The following is a 19,230-nucleotide window of genomic DNA, read 5'->3' as shown; positions in this document are numbered from 1 at the left end:
TTACTTATTTTCGGTTAAAGCCTCCCCAAATAGCTGTAAGGTAGGTGAGGAACGCCTGCACACTCTGGATTCCAACTTCAGGGCCGACCCTCTGGGCCCCGCCAGTAGCATCCACAAAGTCACTGGCCGCAAACAATGCCACCCAAATACAGGAAAGTGTCACCGAGCGCCTTTCAGCCCGCCTGGGGACCACTTGCTGACATCCACGCAGGGCTGTCTGTCCCTGGGGTTATGCGCTCAGGGCAAGCTTCCCTAAGTGGGGCCACCTGGATGCGTGAGCACTCGGGCCAAGCTGTATGTTGCTAGAATGTCTACTAGATTCACAACTTATTTATTTTCAAAACCACGAGCCAGGACTATGACACAGGCTCCCACTTCCTGGGTTCTGAGTAGAAGCACGTGTTTTGTGGTAACACCTGTCTGATCAGGACACTGTGATGCCATCTGCAGAGTTTAGAAACATGTGCAGACAAGACACACAAAACCTGATTCTAACTTCGGGCTAGAGAGCATTGCCAGGGCTGCGGTGTGAGATGTGGTCACGGGAGCGGGGAGGGGAAGGCCAGCGTCTGCCGGGTGTCTGGGGACTCACAGCATCAGCTCGGCCCGCCAGCCTTTGTCTTCCTCCTCAGTCTGACTCAACACGCTCACGATTTGGGAGAGGCTGGGGATCAGGCGGTGATGATACCCAGGCTTGCGAAATGGCCTCACCATTTGCCAGTAGAGGACCGATGCATTATACACCAGGAAGTAATACCTGGGGCACAAGAAGAGGGTGGGTGAGGCTCACCCAGAGCCAGTCCGTCCTGAGCCCCTTCCTGAGGGAACCCAGGGCCTCTGTCTCTGGCAGGTGCAACAGCCCTGCCCGAGCCGCCCTGGCCTGGCTGCCAGATATACATGTCGGGTGGACGCAGCATCCTCCCAGAGGCAGCCACGTGCCCTGCTCAGCCGCGTAGGTGGCTCCAGTTCAGACCCCGCCACAGGCTCCTGGGTCCAGACCAGAGAATCCCATCACTCTTTTGGTCATTCTGGAAAGCGATCAGCTCCCCATAAAAGTACCCAATGAGGAAGGCCTCCTTCGGCTTTCAAGGGATAGACAAGAATGGGCAAGTGCAGGGGGCATCGAGGAAGGCTGCCTGGAGGAATCAGCCAAGAGAGCAGTACAGGGAAAGCGGCTTGGGTGGGGTCCCCGTGCGAGCGGATGAAGTGCACGGTGGGTGAGGAGGAATGCTGGGGCAGAAGCAGAGCGCCCCGAGAAGCTGGGCCTTTCCCTGAGGGCTGCAGGAGCCCCCAGGAGAACCCGAGTGAGGGAACCCAGGCGCCTCTCTGGAGGGGCCACCTCTGCCTTGCAGGACCCAGGTACCTGGCGGTGCTGGCTGTCTGATGGACGGTGCTGCCGATGACCGCTGCGACCCAGAGGAGGGCAGGCCAGGCCCAGCAGGAAGACAAGGCTGCCTGCTCCTTCGTGGGGTCTACTCAGACCCCTCATCAGCCCCCAAGGCTCCTGGTCCTCCCCAGGCAGTCTGCACGTCCCCCCAAGACCCCTGCAGTGCAGCACTGACCAGGCCCCTCCCCAAGGGTGCCCACAGCGTGGGCTCAGGGCTCCAGGGCATGGTCCCCCTGAAACACCCACTGTCCTTAGAACCTCTGGCTCAAGGCCGGGCCTTGCCGTCCAGATGTCCCCGCTGAGGAAGGGTCTGCGGAGCTGGGCCCTGTATCCCCTGCACCTACGACAGGGGCTGGCCAGCGGAGGCCATCCACAGCGACACTGGGAGAAGGAATGAATGAACCTAGGGTTTATACTTAAATGTGCTTTAAACGTTGTGTCCTGTTTAAATAGGCTGTATCAATACCAGTTTGTATGCAAACTTAACAATTTCAATAATATTTAAGCAGTAATTAAGTAGAAAACTGTGCTGGAGTTTCAGAGGAATCAAACCTCCAGACACGAAGCCGTGGGCCAGGCGATCTGCCAGGGGGAGCACAGGTCGGTGGGGGCAGGGCAGGGAGGGAGCCCAGATGCCAACCCCCCAGAGAGGACAAGAAAGGGAGGTGCCTGGGGACTGGTCAAAGGCGAGGTTCCCACAGAGAAAGCAGGCAAAAGGCATCTGCAGGTCATAGAGACCTTTGCACAGGGAAGAGGGTGCAGCTAAAGGGTCCAGTGTGCACGCGGCCCAGCTCCAACGCTAGAGACGTGAGCCCACAGCCATAGATGCAGTAAAACACGAACAAAACAAGACAAAAACCCCGGCGTCCAAACAGACAGAACCACCTGGTAAGTTCTGGTTCTAAACCTTGTACACACTCAGTTAGAAACGGCCGTTCCGTCATGCTCACCTTGGTTCTCCTTTTGCAAAGTTGATTGCCTTCATATACTGAGTCACGCAATTTTCAAATTCCTCCTAAACAACATAAAGAATGCACAATTAGATCAAATTTGCTACTAGAACATCAATCACTGTTCACCGTCACTCCCCTGAACGTTAAGCCTCTCTGAAGACGGCCTGGCCCCCAGGGTGTCAACAGGGGGAGTGGACGCCCACAGAAGCTCTCAGGAGCTCCGCCCCCTCCCTGGAAGCCTGGAAGTCCACCCCCACCCCACCCTGCGCCCCACCTGTGCTGCAGGCACCACCAGGCACGGGGACACAAAGGGCAGAGGTCAAAAGGACACAAGCCAGACCCCTCAGGGAAAAGCACAGATGGGAAATGCGGCATCTCACTTCACTGAAGAAGAATCTGGTCACCCAACTCCCAACAAAGCCGTTTTAAGGTGAGTCTAGCCTGACGCCGTCTGGAGGTGGGGGAATTTTAACTGCGGCGGTACAAGCCGTGGAACTTTGAGGAGAATGGAAGCAACCTCTCAGGGGAAAAACACAGTAGGACAACTACATATTCATTTCAGGATGGCAAGCTAGCTAAGGGTGCGCTTCACCTCGCCAAGACACTCAAGGCTGTGCACACCAAGCCTTCACGATCCAAAGGACAGTAAAGAAAATCCGGCGGAAGCAGCGCGCAGGGCTGGCGGGGACGCTGGGACAGGGCCCGGAATCGCCTCTCACCATGTTTTCGGTGGACTTGGGCGCACACAGCTGGGCCCTGCACAGGTGCGCTCGGCCCAGAAACTGGGTGACCGGCCCCTTCACCTTGAAGTACATCCGGATGCAGTCCTCGCTCATCTCGGGCTGCCCCATCTGCGCAAGAACACAGACCCCCCCCCCCCAGGAGGTTCGCAGAGGGGGCGGCCCAGTGGACCACCCACCAGGGGCTGCCGCTTCCCGATTCTAGTACAAACCAAGAAATCGGGGTCCCCTGAAGGCGCCTCCCTAGGACCCCTGGGATTATTCACCTTCAGGGCCTGTTCTGCACACAAAACAAACAGGTCGGGGCTGAAGCTTTCTGTGGGGTCGAACTCTGATTTCCCCAGGTTGGCGGACTTGATCAACTGATAAGCCCTCTTCAGGGACGCAGCATCTATCAGGACAGGAGTTGAGGCAGATTTGGTCATCACGCAGCCATTGCCCCACCAAGCAGCAGTGGGGACGGTCAGGAGGACCCGGGACAGGGCTGGGGTCGGGCAGGCAAGCCCGTGCTGGCCCCCGCGCTGGCCCGGTCCTCGCCGGGGGAAGGAGCCCAGCAGCGAGATGCCCCGAGCTCAGCCCTCCGGGCCCCGCAGCAGCCCTGCGGCTCCGGCTTCAGGAGCAGCGTGAGGTGAACAATCCTTGAGGAACGGTTAGGAAGGACGAAAGGCTTCCTTTTAAAAAGGCGCCTTAGTTTGCCCAAGTCAGACAAATCCTCGAAGCGCTGGCTTCAAGGGGTCACTGGAACAGGCAGGGCGGGGGCCAACAGGGTGGGGACAGCCTCCCGGTGGGAGGGCGGTGACCGGCGGGTCCCGGGGTCTCCCCAGGGGCGGGGAGCGGGCGGGTCCCGGCCCCCCACCCACCCTGCTGGCTCTCGGCGCGGGCCAGCTCCTGCATTATGACCGGGTCCATGGCGCCGGCGTCTGAGGCGCCCGCTGCCCAACGTCCGCAGGCTTTATCTCCGCGGCCCAGGGGTTGCCTAGCGACAGAGAAGGGCGCCGGACCTACGGGTCGGCGGCGGGGCCATACTTGTCCGGAGGCGAAGCGCTCCGGCGCCCACCCGGTGAGAGAGCCTTCAGCCCCTCGTAGAGGACGTGAGGGCGAGGCGCCCGCCTGACCGGGGTCGCGTCCTCGCAGGCGGGTCCGCAGGCTCTGCCCCGCCTCCCGCCCCTGCTCACCCCCGTAGCGGGGCTGCCCAGTGCAGCTGCCGCGGGTTCCGATCTGGGTCCCTGCCGGTCCAGGATGCCCAGGGTTCGGGCCCTGACCCTCTGCTGAAACCCCCTCGCAGTCTCCCACAAAGCGGTCCTGCATTCCTTAGCTCATTCATTCATGTATCCTGCAAATAGTTAATTGCCCCCTGCCACTGGCCGGGGCTGAGCTGGGCCTGAAAAGGCAGCCGGGTGGACGGCCGCCCCCGTGGGGAGAGGACATCACACCCGCACGGAGTAACTGTGCGCCCGGGGCGCCGCCAGGGCAAGCGCGGGAGCCAGGCCACTTGTAGAGGGGTGTGGTCCCGAGGTGGGTGTTGGGGAGAGTGCCCCAAGCTCAGGGCAGTTGGGCTGAGGTCTGAAAGAGGGGCCAGGTGCTGGACAGAGAAGGAAGGGGAGAGGATGTCCAAGGAATAGCGCTTGCCAAGGCCTGGGGAGGGGCACGCGGGGTGGGGGGCACAGCAGTGCGGATGGGGGTGGGGGCAGGAGAGCGCGACTGCCAGGGCGGGTTCTCGTTCCTACTGCTTTAAGCGGTGTGCCTGGGTCTGAGCATGTTCCGCGGGCGCCAGGTGAAGACTGGGTGATGGATGTGGCGCCAGGGAGGGCCAGGGGACTACACACCTGGGGGTGGATGGGGGCACGGGCCAGCCTGGGGAGCTCCGGGAGAGGGCGGGTGGAGTGGGGCTCAGGAGGACGTCGGGCCTTCTCTGTGGGACATGTGGATCGGGTGCTCAGAGCCCACATTTGTGGGAGGTGTCTGAGCTGGGAGGAGAGGTCCGGGGCTGGAGGCTCAGGCCTGTGAGCAGGTGTGCAGAGGTGACGGCATGCGGGTGAGCTTGCAGAGGCGGAGCGTGGCGGGGCGAGGAGTGCTGGAGGCAGCTCTTGAGACCCCTGGGCCGTGGGCAGGAAGCAGGTGCGGGGGAGACTGGAGAGGTGGACAGGAGGCCTGTGCAGGGCTGAGTCCACAAGCCAAGGCAAGGGGGAGAGAGGGATCGGCCAGGTCAAATGTGGCCCAGACAGTGGTGAGGTGAGCCCTGGGAAGCCAGTGTCGGGTTTAACAGCACCCCGGGGGGGAGGCCGGTGCCTCAGGAATAGCTACATCTCTAACTGGAGGGGGGGAGGGGGGGTGTTGGAGGGGGTGGAAGAGTGAGCGAGGGAGAGGAGGCAGAGGGAAAGACTTGGGTACATAATTCTTTAAGAAGTCTGGCTCTTAATGGGGAGGAAAGAGACTTGGGGGAGATGATGTAGGGCCTTTGGTGTCTGGGGGGGCGTCTTATTAAAGGTAAAAGACAGTTAAGCACTTTTCAAGTTGATGGGCTTTTATTCGTAAACAAAGTGGTCATGGGTGTAAAAAATCCTGTGGCATCTACAAAACTACTACAACTACTACTAAGTGAACTTGGCAAGGAGCAGGATACAGTGCTATGCGTGGATATCAATTGTATCTGTGTATACTGACAACCAACAGAGAAGGGCAGAAACGTACCATTTAAAATAGCATCAAAACCAACTACCTTGGGATAAATTTAACAAAAGATGTGTTAGTACTTTTCCACTGAAAACTACAACATCTTGCTGTGCGAAACTCCAGGAGACCCCCGTGAAAGGAGAGGATCGCTGAGCTCGTGAACTGGAGCTTATCTGTGACATGTCCTTCTCCCCAGGCTGATCTTTCTACTCAATGAAATCTCAGTCAGAATCCCAGAAGTGCTTTCCTGGAAATTGAAAGCTGATTCTAAAATTTATATGGAAACACAAAGGCCTAGAATGGCCAAGCTAGCCTTGAGGAAGAAGAACAAAGTTGGGGGACTCAAACTCCTGGATTTCAACACCTACTCTAAAGCCGCGGTGTGGGCTTCCCTGGTGGCGCAGTGGTTGAGAGTCCGCCTGCCGATGCCGGGGACACGGGTTCGTGCCCCGGTCCGGGAAGATCCCACATGCCGCGGAGCGGCTGGGCCCGTGAGCCATGGCCGCTGAGCCTGCACGTCCGGAGCCTGTGCTCCGCAGCGGGAGAGGCCACAACAGTGAGAGGCCCACGTACGGCAAAAAATAAAAAATAAATAAAGCCACGGTGTTTCAGACAGTGTGGTGTTGGTGAAAGACAAATGAATAGACCGATAGAACAGAATAAATAGTTCTGAACCAGACCCACATGGATTCGGTCCATTGCTTTTGCCACATGTGCCACTTCAAGGGGGAAAAGGAAAGTCTTCGCAACAAGTGATGCCAGAACAAGTGGGCCGTGAATTGCCTGGAACCTGCATCACACCATGGACAGAACTAATTTGAGATGGACCATAGGTAGACTTTAAAAGGAAAATTTAAGTGCGTACAGCTTCTTGAGTAAAACAAAATACTTCACCACCCTGGAGCACACAACGGCTTCTTAGGTAGGAAATAAAAAATGGCATCAAAGGAAAAGAAAGAAAGCTGTCCTCATCCAAAGTGAAGCCTCTGCTCTTCGAAAGGCACTGTTAAGATGAAAAGGCAAACTACAGGGTGGTTGAAAATAACCACAGTGAACATCTAACAAAGGACATGTATCCAGGTTATAGAAAGGAAGCCAATAGACCAATAAAAAGACAACACAAATTTTGAAAGACGGGCATAAACTTGAATAGACTCTCAAAAATACAAGATATTTGAATATCCAATAAGCACGTGAAAAGGTGCTCAACATCGTCGGTAATCAGGGAAATACAAATTACAAATGTTCAAAAAGAGATGTCGCCATAGACCCACTAGAACGGCTACAATGGAGACAGCCGACAAAGGTGGAGGTTGGGATTCTTCCGCACTGCTTGTGGGGATATGAAATGTGCTATCACTGGAAAACGATGTTTTTAATAAAGTTGAACATCCCCCTACTCTCTGACCCAGAAATCCTTCTCCCAGGCATTGACCCAGAGGAATGACCACATGTACGCACAGGGACGTGTACGAGAAATTTACACAGCAGCTTTATCCTGAATGGCCCCAAGGTGGAGACAACCCCAAACGCCCAACGGTAGACAGTTGTGGCACAGCCACGGTGGACCACAACTCGGCAACAAGAGTGAACCAGCCACACGACCCCGAGGTGGATGAATCGGGGCAAAAGCACCAGGCGTGGAAACCATCTGCACAATCCCGTTTCCACGAAATTCTAGGACAGGCAAAGGGACACTGAGGTGACAGAAATCGGGTGGGGGCCTGACTGGGGAGGGGTGGCATACAAGGTCCACGTCTTGACTGGACAGTTGGGCACGTGGTCGTATGCATTTTTCAAAATGCAGCGAAGCGACATTTAAAGCAGGGGCATCTTCTTTTACTGTGATGACAGCCAAGCCGGAATGAACCATGAGCTGGGCCCACTCAGAGCCGGGGTCCGCGGGCCGGGTGGGTGGACCAGAACCAGGGGTCAGCTGGCGGGCGCTTTGCCTGGGAAGCTGAGAGAGGCCAGGTGGTCTGGGGAGGACTGGGCGTGGAGGAGGGTGAGCGAGTGGGTGACAAGAAGCTCCTGTGGGCCCTGCGTTGTGGGGCCATGAACCCCGAGTGGCACCCCCATCCCCAAGATGCTCCCACAGGGCACAGCTGCCCAAGTCCAGGGTGAGAGAAGGTCCCCTGGGGCCTCTGTGGGTGGGAGGCTGAAGGAGCAGGGGAGGTGGGTGCAGGCATCGGGCGGAGGTGACCGGGAGGGGAAGCTGGCGGGCAGGGTGGGGTGGGTCTTGGTGCCCTGGGCGGGGCTGGGCTCTGGTGCCGTGGCTGCCAGAGCCCAGAAGGCCAGCCTGCAAACAGGAAAGTGTCGTGGATGATTTGATTTGACAGTCGGCAGCAGAGGGGCAGTAGAGCAGACCTCCCTCACCTGGCCTCCCAGGCTTCGGGGAGATCTTGTCGTACTCTGTCTTCTCCCCTTCTTCCTCGGGAATAGATCCCAGCTTTTAGCAGGCACAAGACGTCCCCAGTTCCTGCCTTCCTTATGACCAGTATGGCCAAGTAACCCAGCTCTGGTCACTGCAATGCAGCCTTAGGGGAGTGTGCTCAAAGGGAGAGCAGCCCCTTCTTTGGCCCTTTTGTCTGCTGGTGGGACAGTGGCTATGAAGGCTGGAGCTTGAGCATCCACTTTGTGCCATGAAGAGGAAACCTCTGTGCTGGGGTGAAGGAGCCCGGGTCCCCTCTGTGGGCAGCTGCTCAGTCCTGGGTAGCCTCCTGTGAGAAAGAAGTAGACTTCTCTCTTGTTGAATTCACGGCTGCTTTGTGTTTCCTGAGACACCCCCAACCGCCATCCTCACCAGGGCTTTAGCTGTGCCCGTTGGTGAAGGTTAGGACGCAAATGCAGATCACAGGGCAGTAGGAGGGAGGGAAGACGTCTGACACATTTTCTGACAAGTGTCTAGGTTTTCTTAGCTAAAGTTTAGAGCCCAGCGCATGATGAAATATGGATACAAGTGTACACACATGACAAAAGAAGTTCTCCCTGGATATCACTTTGAAACCTAAACACCCTTCTTCCTCGGCGTCCGGAGCCGTGCACCACCTTGGAGGGAGAAGGCTCCAGTCCCTGTCAAATTAGCCAGCAATTAGTCCTCACAGATGGTTCTCAAACATGTCTTTGTTTATTCATAAAGACATCCGGCACCATACGCATAGCAGTTATAAAGTATTTATTCCCACCGAGGAAGTGTCTCACAGACATTGTGTAGTAAGACTTTCAGAGTCCTAGAGCATTAAATATTAAAACTCCTGTTTCCAGTTTTACAGCAGCCTTAAATATTAAGAGTGGAAAACAAAAGTTATTTTTTGCCGGATGGTATTTCATTTAGCAAAGACAGTTCAGGTCAGGCCCACTCTTTGCTTTATCTCCCCAAGAATCAACTTGGAACTTGTGGGGCGCCACGCGTTTCCCCCTGAAATCCTCCTCCGCTCCCTCCAAAAGCTGAGCGTGCAGAGGAGCTTGGATAGAAGGCCGGGCGTCTGCCCAGGTGGGGCCCACTGACCGCCCAGGAGGCAGCTCCGCAGAGCCCTCCGCGTGGCTGCTTCCTGCCTGTGCCCCGCAGCCCCGTGGGCTTCCCTCTGGGCCGTGAGGAAAGGTCCTACTCCTGCACTGCGAGCACTGCGCTTACAATATGTGCCTCAGTACGTAAGGTTGTCCTGCGGTTTCTTCTCAAACAAATAATTGGGAAGCTTGTCCTTTTTTCCTTTTTTTCCTGCACTCTTGAACTGGTTTTCATAACGTTGTAATTATGTGTTTCTTAAAGGTTCACTAGAGCTTGTGAAACTGGACATTTTCTCTTCTTGTTTTGAGCAGGTGTGTGTGTGTGTGTGCATGTGTGTGATGTGCGTATATGTGCTTTTGTGTATGTGTGTGGGGGTCTTTGTGTGGATATGTACGTGTGCATATATGCTCGTGTGTGTGTCTGGCGTATGTGTACATGTGTATGGATGTGTGTGTGTGTGTGTGCGTGTGTGTGCTGCACGCGTGTGTACTGTTGCAGCTCTTTCGCAACACTCTCATCTGTGGTAACTGGCTCCTCCTGACTCAATTTGGTAATTTATATTTTCCTAGAAAAGCATTCATTTCATCCAAATTGTAATATGCATGGGGTTGAACAAAGTAGTCATTTATGGTTGTTTTCCATTTTCTCTGTATCTGGGGCTGATTTTTCTTCTTATTTCCTTATTTTCTGTATCTCTCTTTTTTTCTTGATTAGGCTAGCTAACTTATTTTTAAATGTTATTGTTTTCCTATTTTTAAGAACCAGCTTTTGGATTCATTTATTGATCCTATCATTTTTTATTTTTTAAATCATTAATTTCTTCCTTGGTTCTTATCTCGTCCTCCTGTCTGCTTAACTTAGCTGTGTTTTTAGTTCTTATTGAATTGGATGCTTGCTTTATTATTTTCACCTTTTCTTAGTAATTAATATAAGTAAAAAAGAGTGACTTTTCATCTGAGCGCTCTGTTAGCTGTATCCCATGATTTCTGATATATAATGCAGAAGCCTGATTCTCAAACTGTTGAAATGTGTTTTTTATACAAATAGCTGGGGGTGTGGCAGAGAACCCGCTAGCCCATTGATGAGGAAACTGGCGGATGGCCATAAGGTCCAAGGTTGCAGGACATAGAGTCCCGCCAGTGGACCAGGGACAGTGAATCAGTTTCCTGCCTCAGATCCACACCTGGTGCACGTCGCACGGGACGATGAGTGTATAGCCTTGGGGTCACTTCTGTACCCACACGCCATCCCCTTTCCACAGGGTGGCCTCTGGCTTCCCAGGTTGGCCGGCCAGCCCTGGGGTCACGACAGGAGCCCCCAGAGCTCTGCCCGCTGCACGGGGCGGGCGAGGGCGTGGCCTGATGCTGAAAACCAGAGCCCCTAGCTGCCTTACTTCCAAATTCTGGATGCATTTTCTCGAGCAGCAGGGATTACCCTAGGATTGCTTTCTAGATAGTCTGTAATGAGAGTTCTTTCTTCTCTGGCTCAGGAGTTTCTTATGCAAGTTGAAAGTTTTTTGTTTCCTGCCGCTTCAACTTCTCGCGGTGCCGCACTGTGAGCAGAGCCACTGTCCCGGCCGTGCCTGCTTTGCTCTGCATCTTGGGCCAGATATGCAACCGGTTCTCAGGACGGTCCCGCAGGCACTGGAAACATCATGACACGTCAGTTAGAACCTGGCGCCGATTCTACTGTCCAGGTCTCTGCATCCTCACCTTTGAAAACACAGCATCACTGGTGTGCTTCTGCCTGGGTCTCCGTGCTCACCTGCGGGCTTCCCTGCTTTCAGGGCCTCTGGTCCTGTGTCACGTGGCACATTGGGTGGGCAGCCTTTCCACCTGCACTGTGGGTTATCACCTCTGTCGTATTGTTCATTTCTTTTGCCTGGAGTCCAACCTTGTCTGATGTGACAGCGGTGTCCATGGGGTGGGGAGGTGACGGCGGTGTCCATGGGGTGGGGAGGTGACGGCGGTGTCCTTGGGGTGGGGAGGTGACGGCGGTGTCCATGGGGTGGGGAGGTGACGGCGGTGTCCCTGGGGTGGGGAGGTGACGGCGGTGTCCCTGGGGTGGGGAGGTGACGGCGGTGTCCTTGGGGTGGGGAGGTGACGGTGGTGTCCCTGGGGTGGGGAGGTGACGGCGGTGTCCCTGGGGTGGGGAGGGTGATCGCTGGCATCCTGGGCTTTGGATGCAGCCTCGGGTGGAGTTGAGGAGTGTGCGCCCTCAGGAAGTGGCCACCAGAGGGAGATGATGCTCTGATGGCAGCCGTGGGCCCTCCTGCCGGTTCTCCACCAGGCTCCTGACTGCACGGCTGGGATCCCAGGGCTGAGCATCACTGAGGGCGCTCCTTGGGCTGATAACCTCCTGGATCCCATGGGCTCGGAGCAAGGCCCCGAGGGCTCCCAGGCTGTCCAGGGGGTCCTTTGCTGCTTCTGTGGTGAGGACTGGGGCAGGATTGGTCAGAGAAGCTAGTCTGTGGACAAGCCTGTGAGAGTATGATGGTGGCGGCTCCTGGGCTCCTTCCTTGTCGGCTGGGCAGTGATGGGGGATGACATTGCAGAGCAGAGACTCTCCCCCCCAGAGGGGACACCACAGATCACCCCGGAACAGTCCTGGGTGGAGACAGTGGAGGGCACGCGGTCGGGGGATTGGAGGTGGGTGCGGCCGGCCCTTGCAGGCTCTGCTCTGCAGCCCCAGAGGCACCTCTGGATCCTGGCATCGCCCGCGCCCACGGGTCCCTCACCCTCTGCTCTGTGGCCAGGCCTGCCCCTGCCGTGGGTGGTCCAGCTCCCCGATGCCACAGGGACCTTGGACCTGTCGTTGACTTGAGATTGTTTTTTTTGGGGGGGTGCGCGGGCCTCTCACTGTTGCGGCCTCTCCCGCTGCAGAGCACAGGCTCCGGACGCGCAGGCTCAGCGGCCATGGCTCATGGGCCCAGTCGCTCCGCGGCATGTGGGATCTTCCTGGACTGGGGCACGAACCCGTGTCCCCTGCATCGGCAGGCGGGCTCTCAACCCCTGCGCCACCAGGGAAGCCCACGTCTAGCATTCTTTACTGTCAGAATTCAGGTGCTATATCTGTTTTTAGTCCTTAACATAACCTCTGCAATAAAATATCTGGGCTCCCAAAGTAGGGGCAGAAGGATTTTTGGATACTCGACAGCTGAAAGGATTTGAAAGTGTCCAGTTTTCCTGTTTCAGCTTCAGTGTGACACATTAATTACAAGGTCACCTTTGGCCGAATAGAAGACTGGCGTTTCCTTTGTGCAAATGAGACATGAGAAAACTCTCTGTGATGTTTGTTGTGATGCAGAAGGACCCAGGCAGAGCCTTTTATGGGAAGAACCGGCCTCGGGCTCCACCGGCCTCTCGCAGCCTCTGCCTCGCCCCGACAGAGGCCGTGAAGCGAGTTTGCCCCCAGAGCCCCGGCAGGGAGGAACCCGGCTGGGGCGTCCACGCGCTCACGCACGCCTGCTTCCCTGGCCTGTTTGGAGGCCTGCTTCGGGGGACCTTGGGCGAGACCTCCCTCCTCCGACTCAATCTCCTCTCCCGGCCCCCCCTCCCCTTGCTGGCAGGTTCCAGGGCAATTCGGGGCGTTCAGCGCATGTTCCCAGTTGTGCAGACATCACACTGTCCGCCTCCAGGACCCTCTGATCCCCGAGCGCCAGCGCCCGCCAGCGGCCGCTCCGCGTGCCCCTCCCCCAGCCCCTGACAACACGGGTCTGCTTCCTGTCTCTTTGGAGTCACCTTTTCTGGACACTTCGTATGCGCGGAATCATATAACACGTGGCCTTTGGTCTGGCCTCTTCTACGGAGCACAGTGTTTTCAGCGTTCACCCCCGTTGTAGCGAGTGTCAGGGCTTAACTCCTTCTCGCGGCCGAGTCACGTTCCGGGGGTTTCATCTATTCAGTCTCACATGTTGATGGACGTTCGGGCTCTTCCCGCCTTTGGGCTACTGTGAATCGTGCTGCAGTGAACACAGTGCACAGTTTCTGTTTGAGTTCTCGTATTCGGTTCTTTGGGTGTATACTCAGGGGTAGAATTGCTGGGTCTTATGGAGTTCTAGGTTTAACTTTCTGAGGAAATCTCATCCCTCTCCTGTACAGGAGAGTGACTGCATGCACTCGGGTGTCTATACAAAGCACACAGTTTATAAATATGCTGCTGACATAGGTTCAGTCATGTGTTACCTTATATTTAAAATAAGCATTAGCGGAGCTCAGCGTCAAGCAGCCCCCGTTATCTGTTTATCAACTGTCATTCTGATGTGAAAATTCATACAATTTGAAACTCTCTTAGTTGCGCTGAATTATGAGGCAGAGCAGGGAAGCTGATTCTTTTTCATTTAAATACATCTTGGGCTTGAGCGGTTTTGTATTTATAAAATAAATGACTTGTGTGGTTTCTTAAATTAAAAATCTTAACAAACGTTATCACTTAGATGAACACAATTAGGTGAGATCCTCAAAATAATAAAAAGGCCTCTTTCGGAGCACTTTGGGTATAAAAATAAACCAGCGCCTCTTGGGGGAAGTTTGTCACCTTTGCAGCAGCAATTCCCCAGGGGCTGGTGGAATGGAAGCCGCGTGCAACCGAGGCAGCAGGTCCGTCCACGGTTGCTTCTAGCTGGACTTGGCCCTCGGGGGAGGGTCTGAATTAATAGCAGTTTTGAGGAATGGGATTACACACTGTGTTTCTTCCTTAGCTGGTCGGGCTTTTTCTGGTCACCCGTTAGAGGAAACCTGCGTCCAGACTGCGTGGCCCGTCACCAGGTATCTGGGGCGAGGACGGGTCAGGGTGGGGTGGGGCTGACGCCTCCTTACTTGGGCCCCCGCTCAGTGGTGACAGCGCTGGAGGAGGCGGTGGCTGTGTGTTTGGCCTGAGACAGGGCTCTCTGAGCCCGCGAGCCTGGCTGTGCTGGTGGACGCGTTAGGGTTAGGGTTAGGTTAGGCATTCATTTTCTGTAGAAAGAGCTATTTTTCTGAATGTGTGTACAGAAAAGTTGTCAAAATTCCTCCTCTGGAGACGCTGGGCTCCAGCCTGTGCCCGAGAAGCTCGGCACCCCTCGCCCGACTGAGGCCATCTCTGCTGGGAAGCGTCTGGCTCCATGACTCACGCGGCCTCCTCTCCCGTTGCGCCAGCCTTGTCTGGCCTGTCTCTGTGGGAAATCAGCCCAGGGCAAAGTCTTTGCTGTCAGAAGAATAAAGCAAATGCAGACGATGATGACAGCTCACTATTCAGAACACGTTGTCAGAGGCGTTGGCCTGGCCTCCTGGCTGAGCTTAGCTCGGCCCGAAGACGTTATCTGTGCTTCGACGTTGATAAAACCAGAACAAGCGACCACCATGCTCCTAGCTGTCGTCATGGGGACTAGAAATCCAGGATCGTGTTGTTTGTTGTTGGATGGATGCCATCCTGGCCCACTGCACTCACCGGGCTCTCTTCACCCCCAGCCCTGCCTGGTGCCCACCTGGGCTGGACGGCAGGTGAGGGGTCAGTGGGCAGTGGAGGGGAGAAGCCCACCCGAGCTGGCTTCTGTCTGCGGGAGGAGTGACTGCAGCTGACCCAAGCCCGGGCGGTGCCGGAGCCGCTGCCGCCGCCTCCGAGCCCAGGGGCCTGGTCCTGCCCTTCCGTCTGTGCGGGAGCCCAGCAGCCCTGCCCGCCCACGCAGAGCAGCCACTTCTCTGGGACCCGCTCTGCAGGCCAGCGCCAGGCCGCATCTCTGATTCCCTCCACGCCCACAGTCTGCTTTTCCCAGGAAGCCCCTCACCCCGCCGTGAGGATGCTGCCTTCCGTCAGAGCAGTGCCTCCCGGGAGTCAGCTGCCGGCCTCTGCGTACCAACGCTTTGATGCTGATGTGTGGCCCCGCCCGTGACCAAAACTTGCCGAGCTCGCTCTGACGTGCAATTTCTGCCACTTTGTGTTTTCATTCTCTGAGTTTAAACACGATTCCCCGCCCCCTCCGTTTTTCTTTGAAGACCCTGGCCCTCGTCCTTCCTGTTCTGCTCATTGCTGGCTGAGCTGGTGCCTACTGAACCCCGCCAGCCAGGAGGCGCCCTCCCGTGCCCAGGGCCCCCCACTGGCCTCTCCATCCCTAGCTTCCCCGTGGGTGAGGGCCGGTGGTGCGGGGTGTGCCTCCCTGCCAGTGTGGGCGCCGAGTGGACTTGGCCTTGGGTGTGGCCCCACTCGGGGCTGACCAGGGACGATGGGCAGGGAGGTGGTGGATGCCGCTGTTGTCAGAGGTCGCTCCTGGGGACCCTCTGTGCAAAGACCTACTGGGTCGTCTGTATCTGGGTTTGCATGAGTCGGCTCTGTAATCGTGAAAGACGTGTTTTCACTGGTTTTAAAAAAATGTATGAAAGGGAGCCTTAAGACACCCTATTCTGAGGTGGCGGAGGACATGGTCTTTTCCTACCACGCTGATTTCCAGAACGAACGCGGCAGCTTGTCCAGCACGTGGTGGGGGACACTTGCAGTTCATAGATGGCATGAGGCCTGGCCCGCGGCTCCCGAGCTGCTTACCATGGGCTCTGCTCGCCTGATGATGTCGTTCTGATGGGTTGTGCAAAACTTTATTTTCAGTTAATCGAGTTATATTCTAAATACAGCCCATGGAAGAGCTCTCTGTTTAAAAGGAGCTTTGCTGAGCCTCGATGCAGGAGATGATGCAGGAGCTGACGCAGGTGATGCCAGCTCACTTTATTTTCCTTAAAACCAGGAACAGGCTTCCACAAGTGACTGACACAGACCCTGTCACTCCGGGTCTGAAGGAGCCCCTCCCACAGGCCGGCTTCCTTTCGCACATGGAGCTGGTCCAAAGGAACCGTGTAAAGTAAACACTCTCCGAGCCGAGTCCTGTTGCCCCATTCCCAGTGCCACTGCAGACATGGACTTTTCCAGAAAGCACATTGGCCCCCGGACGTAGTGAAGTCATCTGTTCCGGGCCAGGCACCAGGAGCGGAGTGGACAGGCGGCACCCAGGTGAATAACTGTGCACGCTCTGTACATGCACAGTGCACGCACACTCACACACCTGGGCACGCCTACATGCACACACTTACGCACAGGTGTGCACACACCCATGCACTCACGCACCCCCACACGGACAGGTGTGCACACGTGTGCACACGAGACACACCACACTCACCTGCAGGCCCAGCCACACACGGACGTGTGCCCTCCCCCCACCCCCCTCAGCTCCACCAACTCCTCATCTCTTCTCCGTTTCTGCAGGTTTTCCATTTCCAGAATGTTACAGAAAAGGAATCACGCCGTGCGTAACCCTGGGGACTGGCATTTTTCAAGGAGTGTGGCTGCCTGGAGGCTCACACAAGGAGTGTGGCTGCCTGGAGGCTCACCGGGTCGTCCCCTCGTTTCTAGGGCTGAGTAGTTGTCCGTGGTCTGGGCGCATCTCAGCTACCTTATTGTTGAAGAGCATCTGGCCTGTTCCTACACTTTGGCTGTTATAAATAAAACTGTCATAAACATTTGTGCCCAGGTTTTTTGTGGGAAAAAAATGTTCCTTTCTCTGGGATAAACGCCCAGGAGTGCAATTGCTGGGTCATATAGTAATTGCATGTTTAGTTGTTTTTTTAAAAGCTGCCCAATTGTTTTCCAGAGGGCCCTACCATTGTACCTCCTCAGCAGCTGTATCTGAGGGATCCATTTCCTCTGCCTCCTGCCAGAATTTGGGATTTTTTATTTTAGCCATTCTGAAAACCGTGTAGTGATACCTCATTGTGGTTTTAATTTGCATTTTCCTAATGGCTATGATGTTGGACATCTTTTCATGTGCTAATTTGCCATCTGTAGATCCTCTTGGTGGAAAGCCCTTTGTGACTTTAGCTCATTTTATAACTGGGTTATTTGTTCTTTCTTTTTTAAAAAAAAAAAAACTGTTGAGTTTTGAGAGTTCTTTATATGTTCTAGATACTAGTCCCTTGTCAGATATGCAGTTTGTAGTTTTTTCTCCCAGGCCATAGCTTATCTTTTCCTCCTCTTAATGGGGTCTTTCGTAGAGCAAATGTTTTTGATTTTGATGAAGTCCAGCCCATCAATGTATCCATTTATGGACTGAGCCTTTGATGTCGAGTCTGAGAGCTCTGCCTAGCCCTAGATACTGGAGATATTATCAAACATCTTCTCCTTTGCTTTTTCTAAAAGCTTTATGCTTTAAGTTTCCCGTTGAAGTACGTGGCCTGTTTTGAGTTAATTTTCGTGTAAGGTGTGAGGTTTCAGCCAAGGTCCTTTCTTGCCTGGGTGCCCACTTACTCCGGTGCCCTTTGTTGAAAAGGCTGTATTTCCTCCGTGGGATTGTTTCTGTGTCTTTCTAACAAGTCAGTTGAGCACATTCGTGTGGGTCTGCGTCTGGCTCCTCTGTCCTGTCGCACTGATCTGTGTGTCCGTCCCTCCATAGACACTATCCAGTCTTCCGAATAAGTCTTGAAATTGGATAGACAAATACCTCCACTTTTTCTTTTCTTTCTTTCTTTTTTACTTTTCCATATACACTTTAGAACAACCTTGCCTGTATGTATGAAAAAAATTAACTAGAATTTTAATGAGTCGTTGAAGCCTGTATATCGATTGGAGAGAGTTGATATCTTTCATTGATTCTTTCATTATCATTTTGTGGTTCTTACATAAAAGTTCTGTACATGTTTTGGTAGATTTATTACAAGTAAATCTTTCTTCCTCTCCCCCTTCGTTTTCTTCCTTCCTTTTGTGATTTAAATGTCATTTTATCTTTAATTTTGATTTCCATGTGTTTACTGATAGTATATAGAAATATAATTGATTTTTTTGATCTTGTATTCTGAGAACTGCTATTAGTTCTCGTAGTTTTTTGTTTGTTTTTGTTTTCTGTGAGGTTTTTGTTTTGTTTTGATTTCTGGGATTTTTTGATAGTCATTGGGATTTTCTACATAGACAGTCATGTCAGCTGCAAACACGAACAGTTTTACTTCATCCTTTCTGGTCTGTATGGCTTTTATTTCCTCTTCTTGCCTTATTATGTTGACTAGAACTCCCAGTACAATGTTGAATAGGAGTTATGGGAGTGGACATCCTTGTCTTGTGCCTTGTTTTAGGGGGAAAACATTTAGACTTTCACCATTAAGTATAAAGTTAGTGCAGGTTCTTTTTAAACAAGTTGAGAGTTTTTCTCTATTCCTATATTTCTGAGAATTTTCATCATGAATGTACATTGACTTTTTCAAATGCTTTTTCTGCATCAGTCAATACGAACACATGATTTTTCTTCTTTAACCTGTTCAGATGGTAGGTTACACTGATAGATTTTCAAAAACTGAACACAGCCTTTCATCCTTGAAATAAACGCACTTTCGTGCTGTATAATTCTTGTTATGTGTTGCTGAATTCTATTTACTGATTTTTTATAAGGATTTTTGTGTCTATATTTATGAGGGATGATGGTCTGTGGTTCTCTCTTTTTGTACGGTTTTGGTATTAGAGTAATTACTAGCTTTATAGAGTGAATTACGAAGTCTTCCCCCCTCTTATTTTCTGGAAGAGTTTGTATAGAATTGGTGTTAATTCAACTTTAAATGCTTGATGGAATTCTCTAGGGAAACCATCTGGGGCTGGAGATTAATTTTGGGAGAATCTTTTAATTATAAATTCAACTTTCTTCATAGTTATAGGGCTATTCAAATTATTTATTCATACTGAGTGTGTTGTGGTAGTTTATGTTTTCTAAAATATTGGTCCATTTCATCTAAGTTCTCAAATTTATGTGTTTAATTTTGTTTGTAGTAGCTCTCCCTTTATTACCCTTTTGATGTCTGCAGGCTCTGAATTGATATCCCCTGTTTCATTCCCAATATAAGTTATTTGAATTTTCTCTCTTTTTAATCATTCTTTATAGAGATATGTCAATTTTATTTATATTTTCCAAGAATCATCTCTTTGTTTCATTGATTTGCTCCATTTTACTATTTTCAATTTCATTGATTT

The 19,230-nt window shown here is 53.4% G+C and overlaps 1 protein-coding gene across 1 annotated transcript in view; it reads right to left on the bottom strand.

Moving 5' to 3' along the window:
• Window positions 1-3,989, bottom strand: part of CFAP46 (cilia and flagella associated protein 46) — an 89,093-nt gene extending 85,104 nt beyond the window's left edge. Inside the window, exons 1-5 of the mRNA XM_060034133.1 lie at window positions 3,941-3,989; window positions 3,347-3,471; window positions 3,060-3,191; window positions 2,338-2,402; window positions 593-757 (exon numbers count right to left, since the gene is read on the bottom strand). Coding sequence (XP_059890116.1) covers window positions 593-757; window positions 2,338-2,402; window positions 3,060-3,191; window positions 3,347-3,471; window positions 3,941-3,989 — 536 coding nt within the window. The remainder of the gene's footprint in view (window positions 1-592; window positions 758-2,337; window positions 2,403-3,059; window positions 3,192-3,346; window positions 3,472-3,940) is intronic.
• Between the last annotated feature and the right edge of the window lie 15,241 nt (window positions 3,990-19,230).

The sequence above is a fragment of the Delphinus delphis genome, chromosome 16 (genome assembly GCF_949987515.2).
Source record: "Delphinus delphis chromosome 16, mDelDel1.2, whole genome shotgun sequence".
Lineage (NCBI taxonomy): Eukaryota > Metazoa > Chordata > Mammalia > Artiodactyla > Delphinidae > Delphinus > Delphinus delphis.
This window is presented reverse-complemented; position numbering and strand designations above follow the sequence as displayed.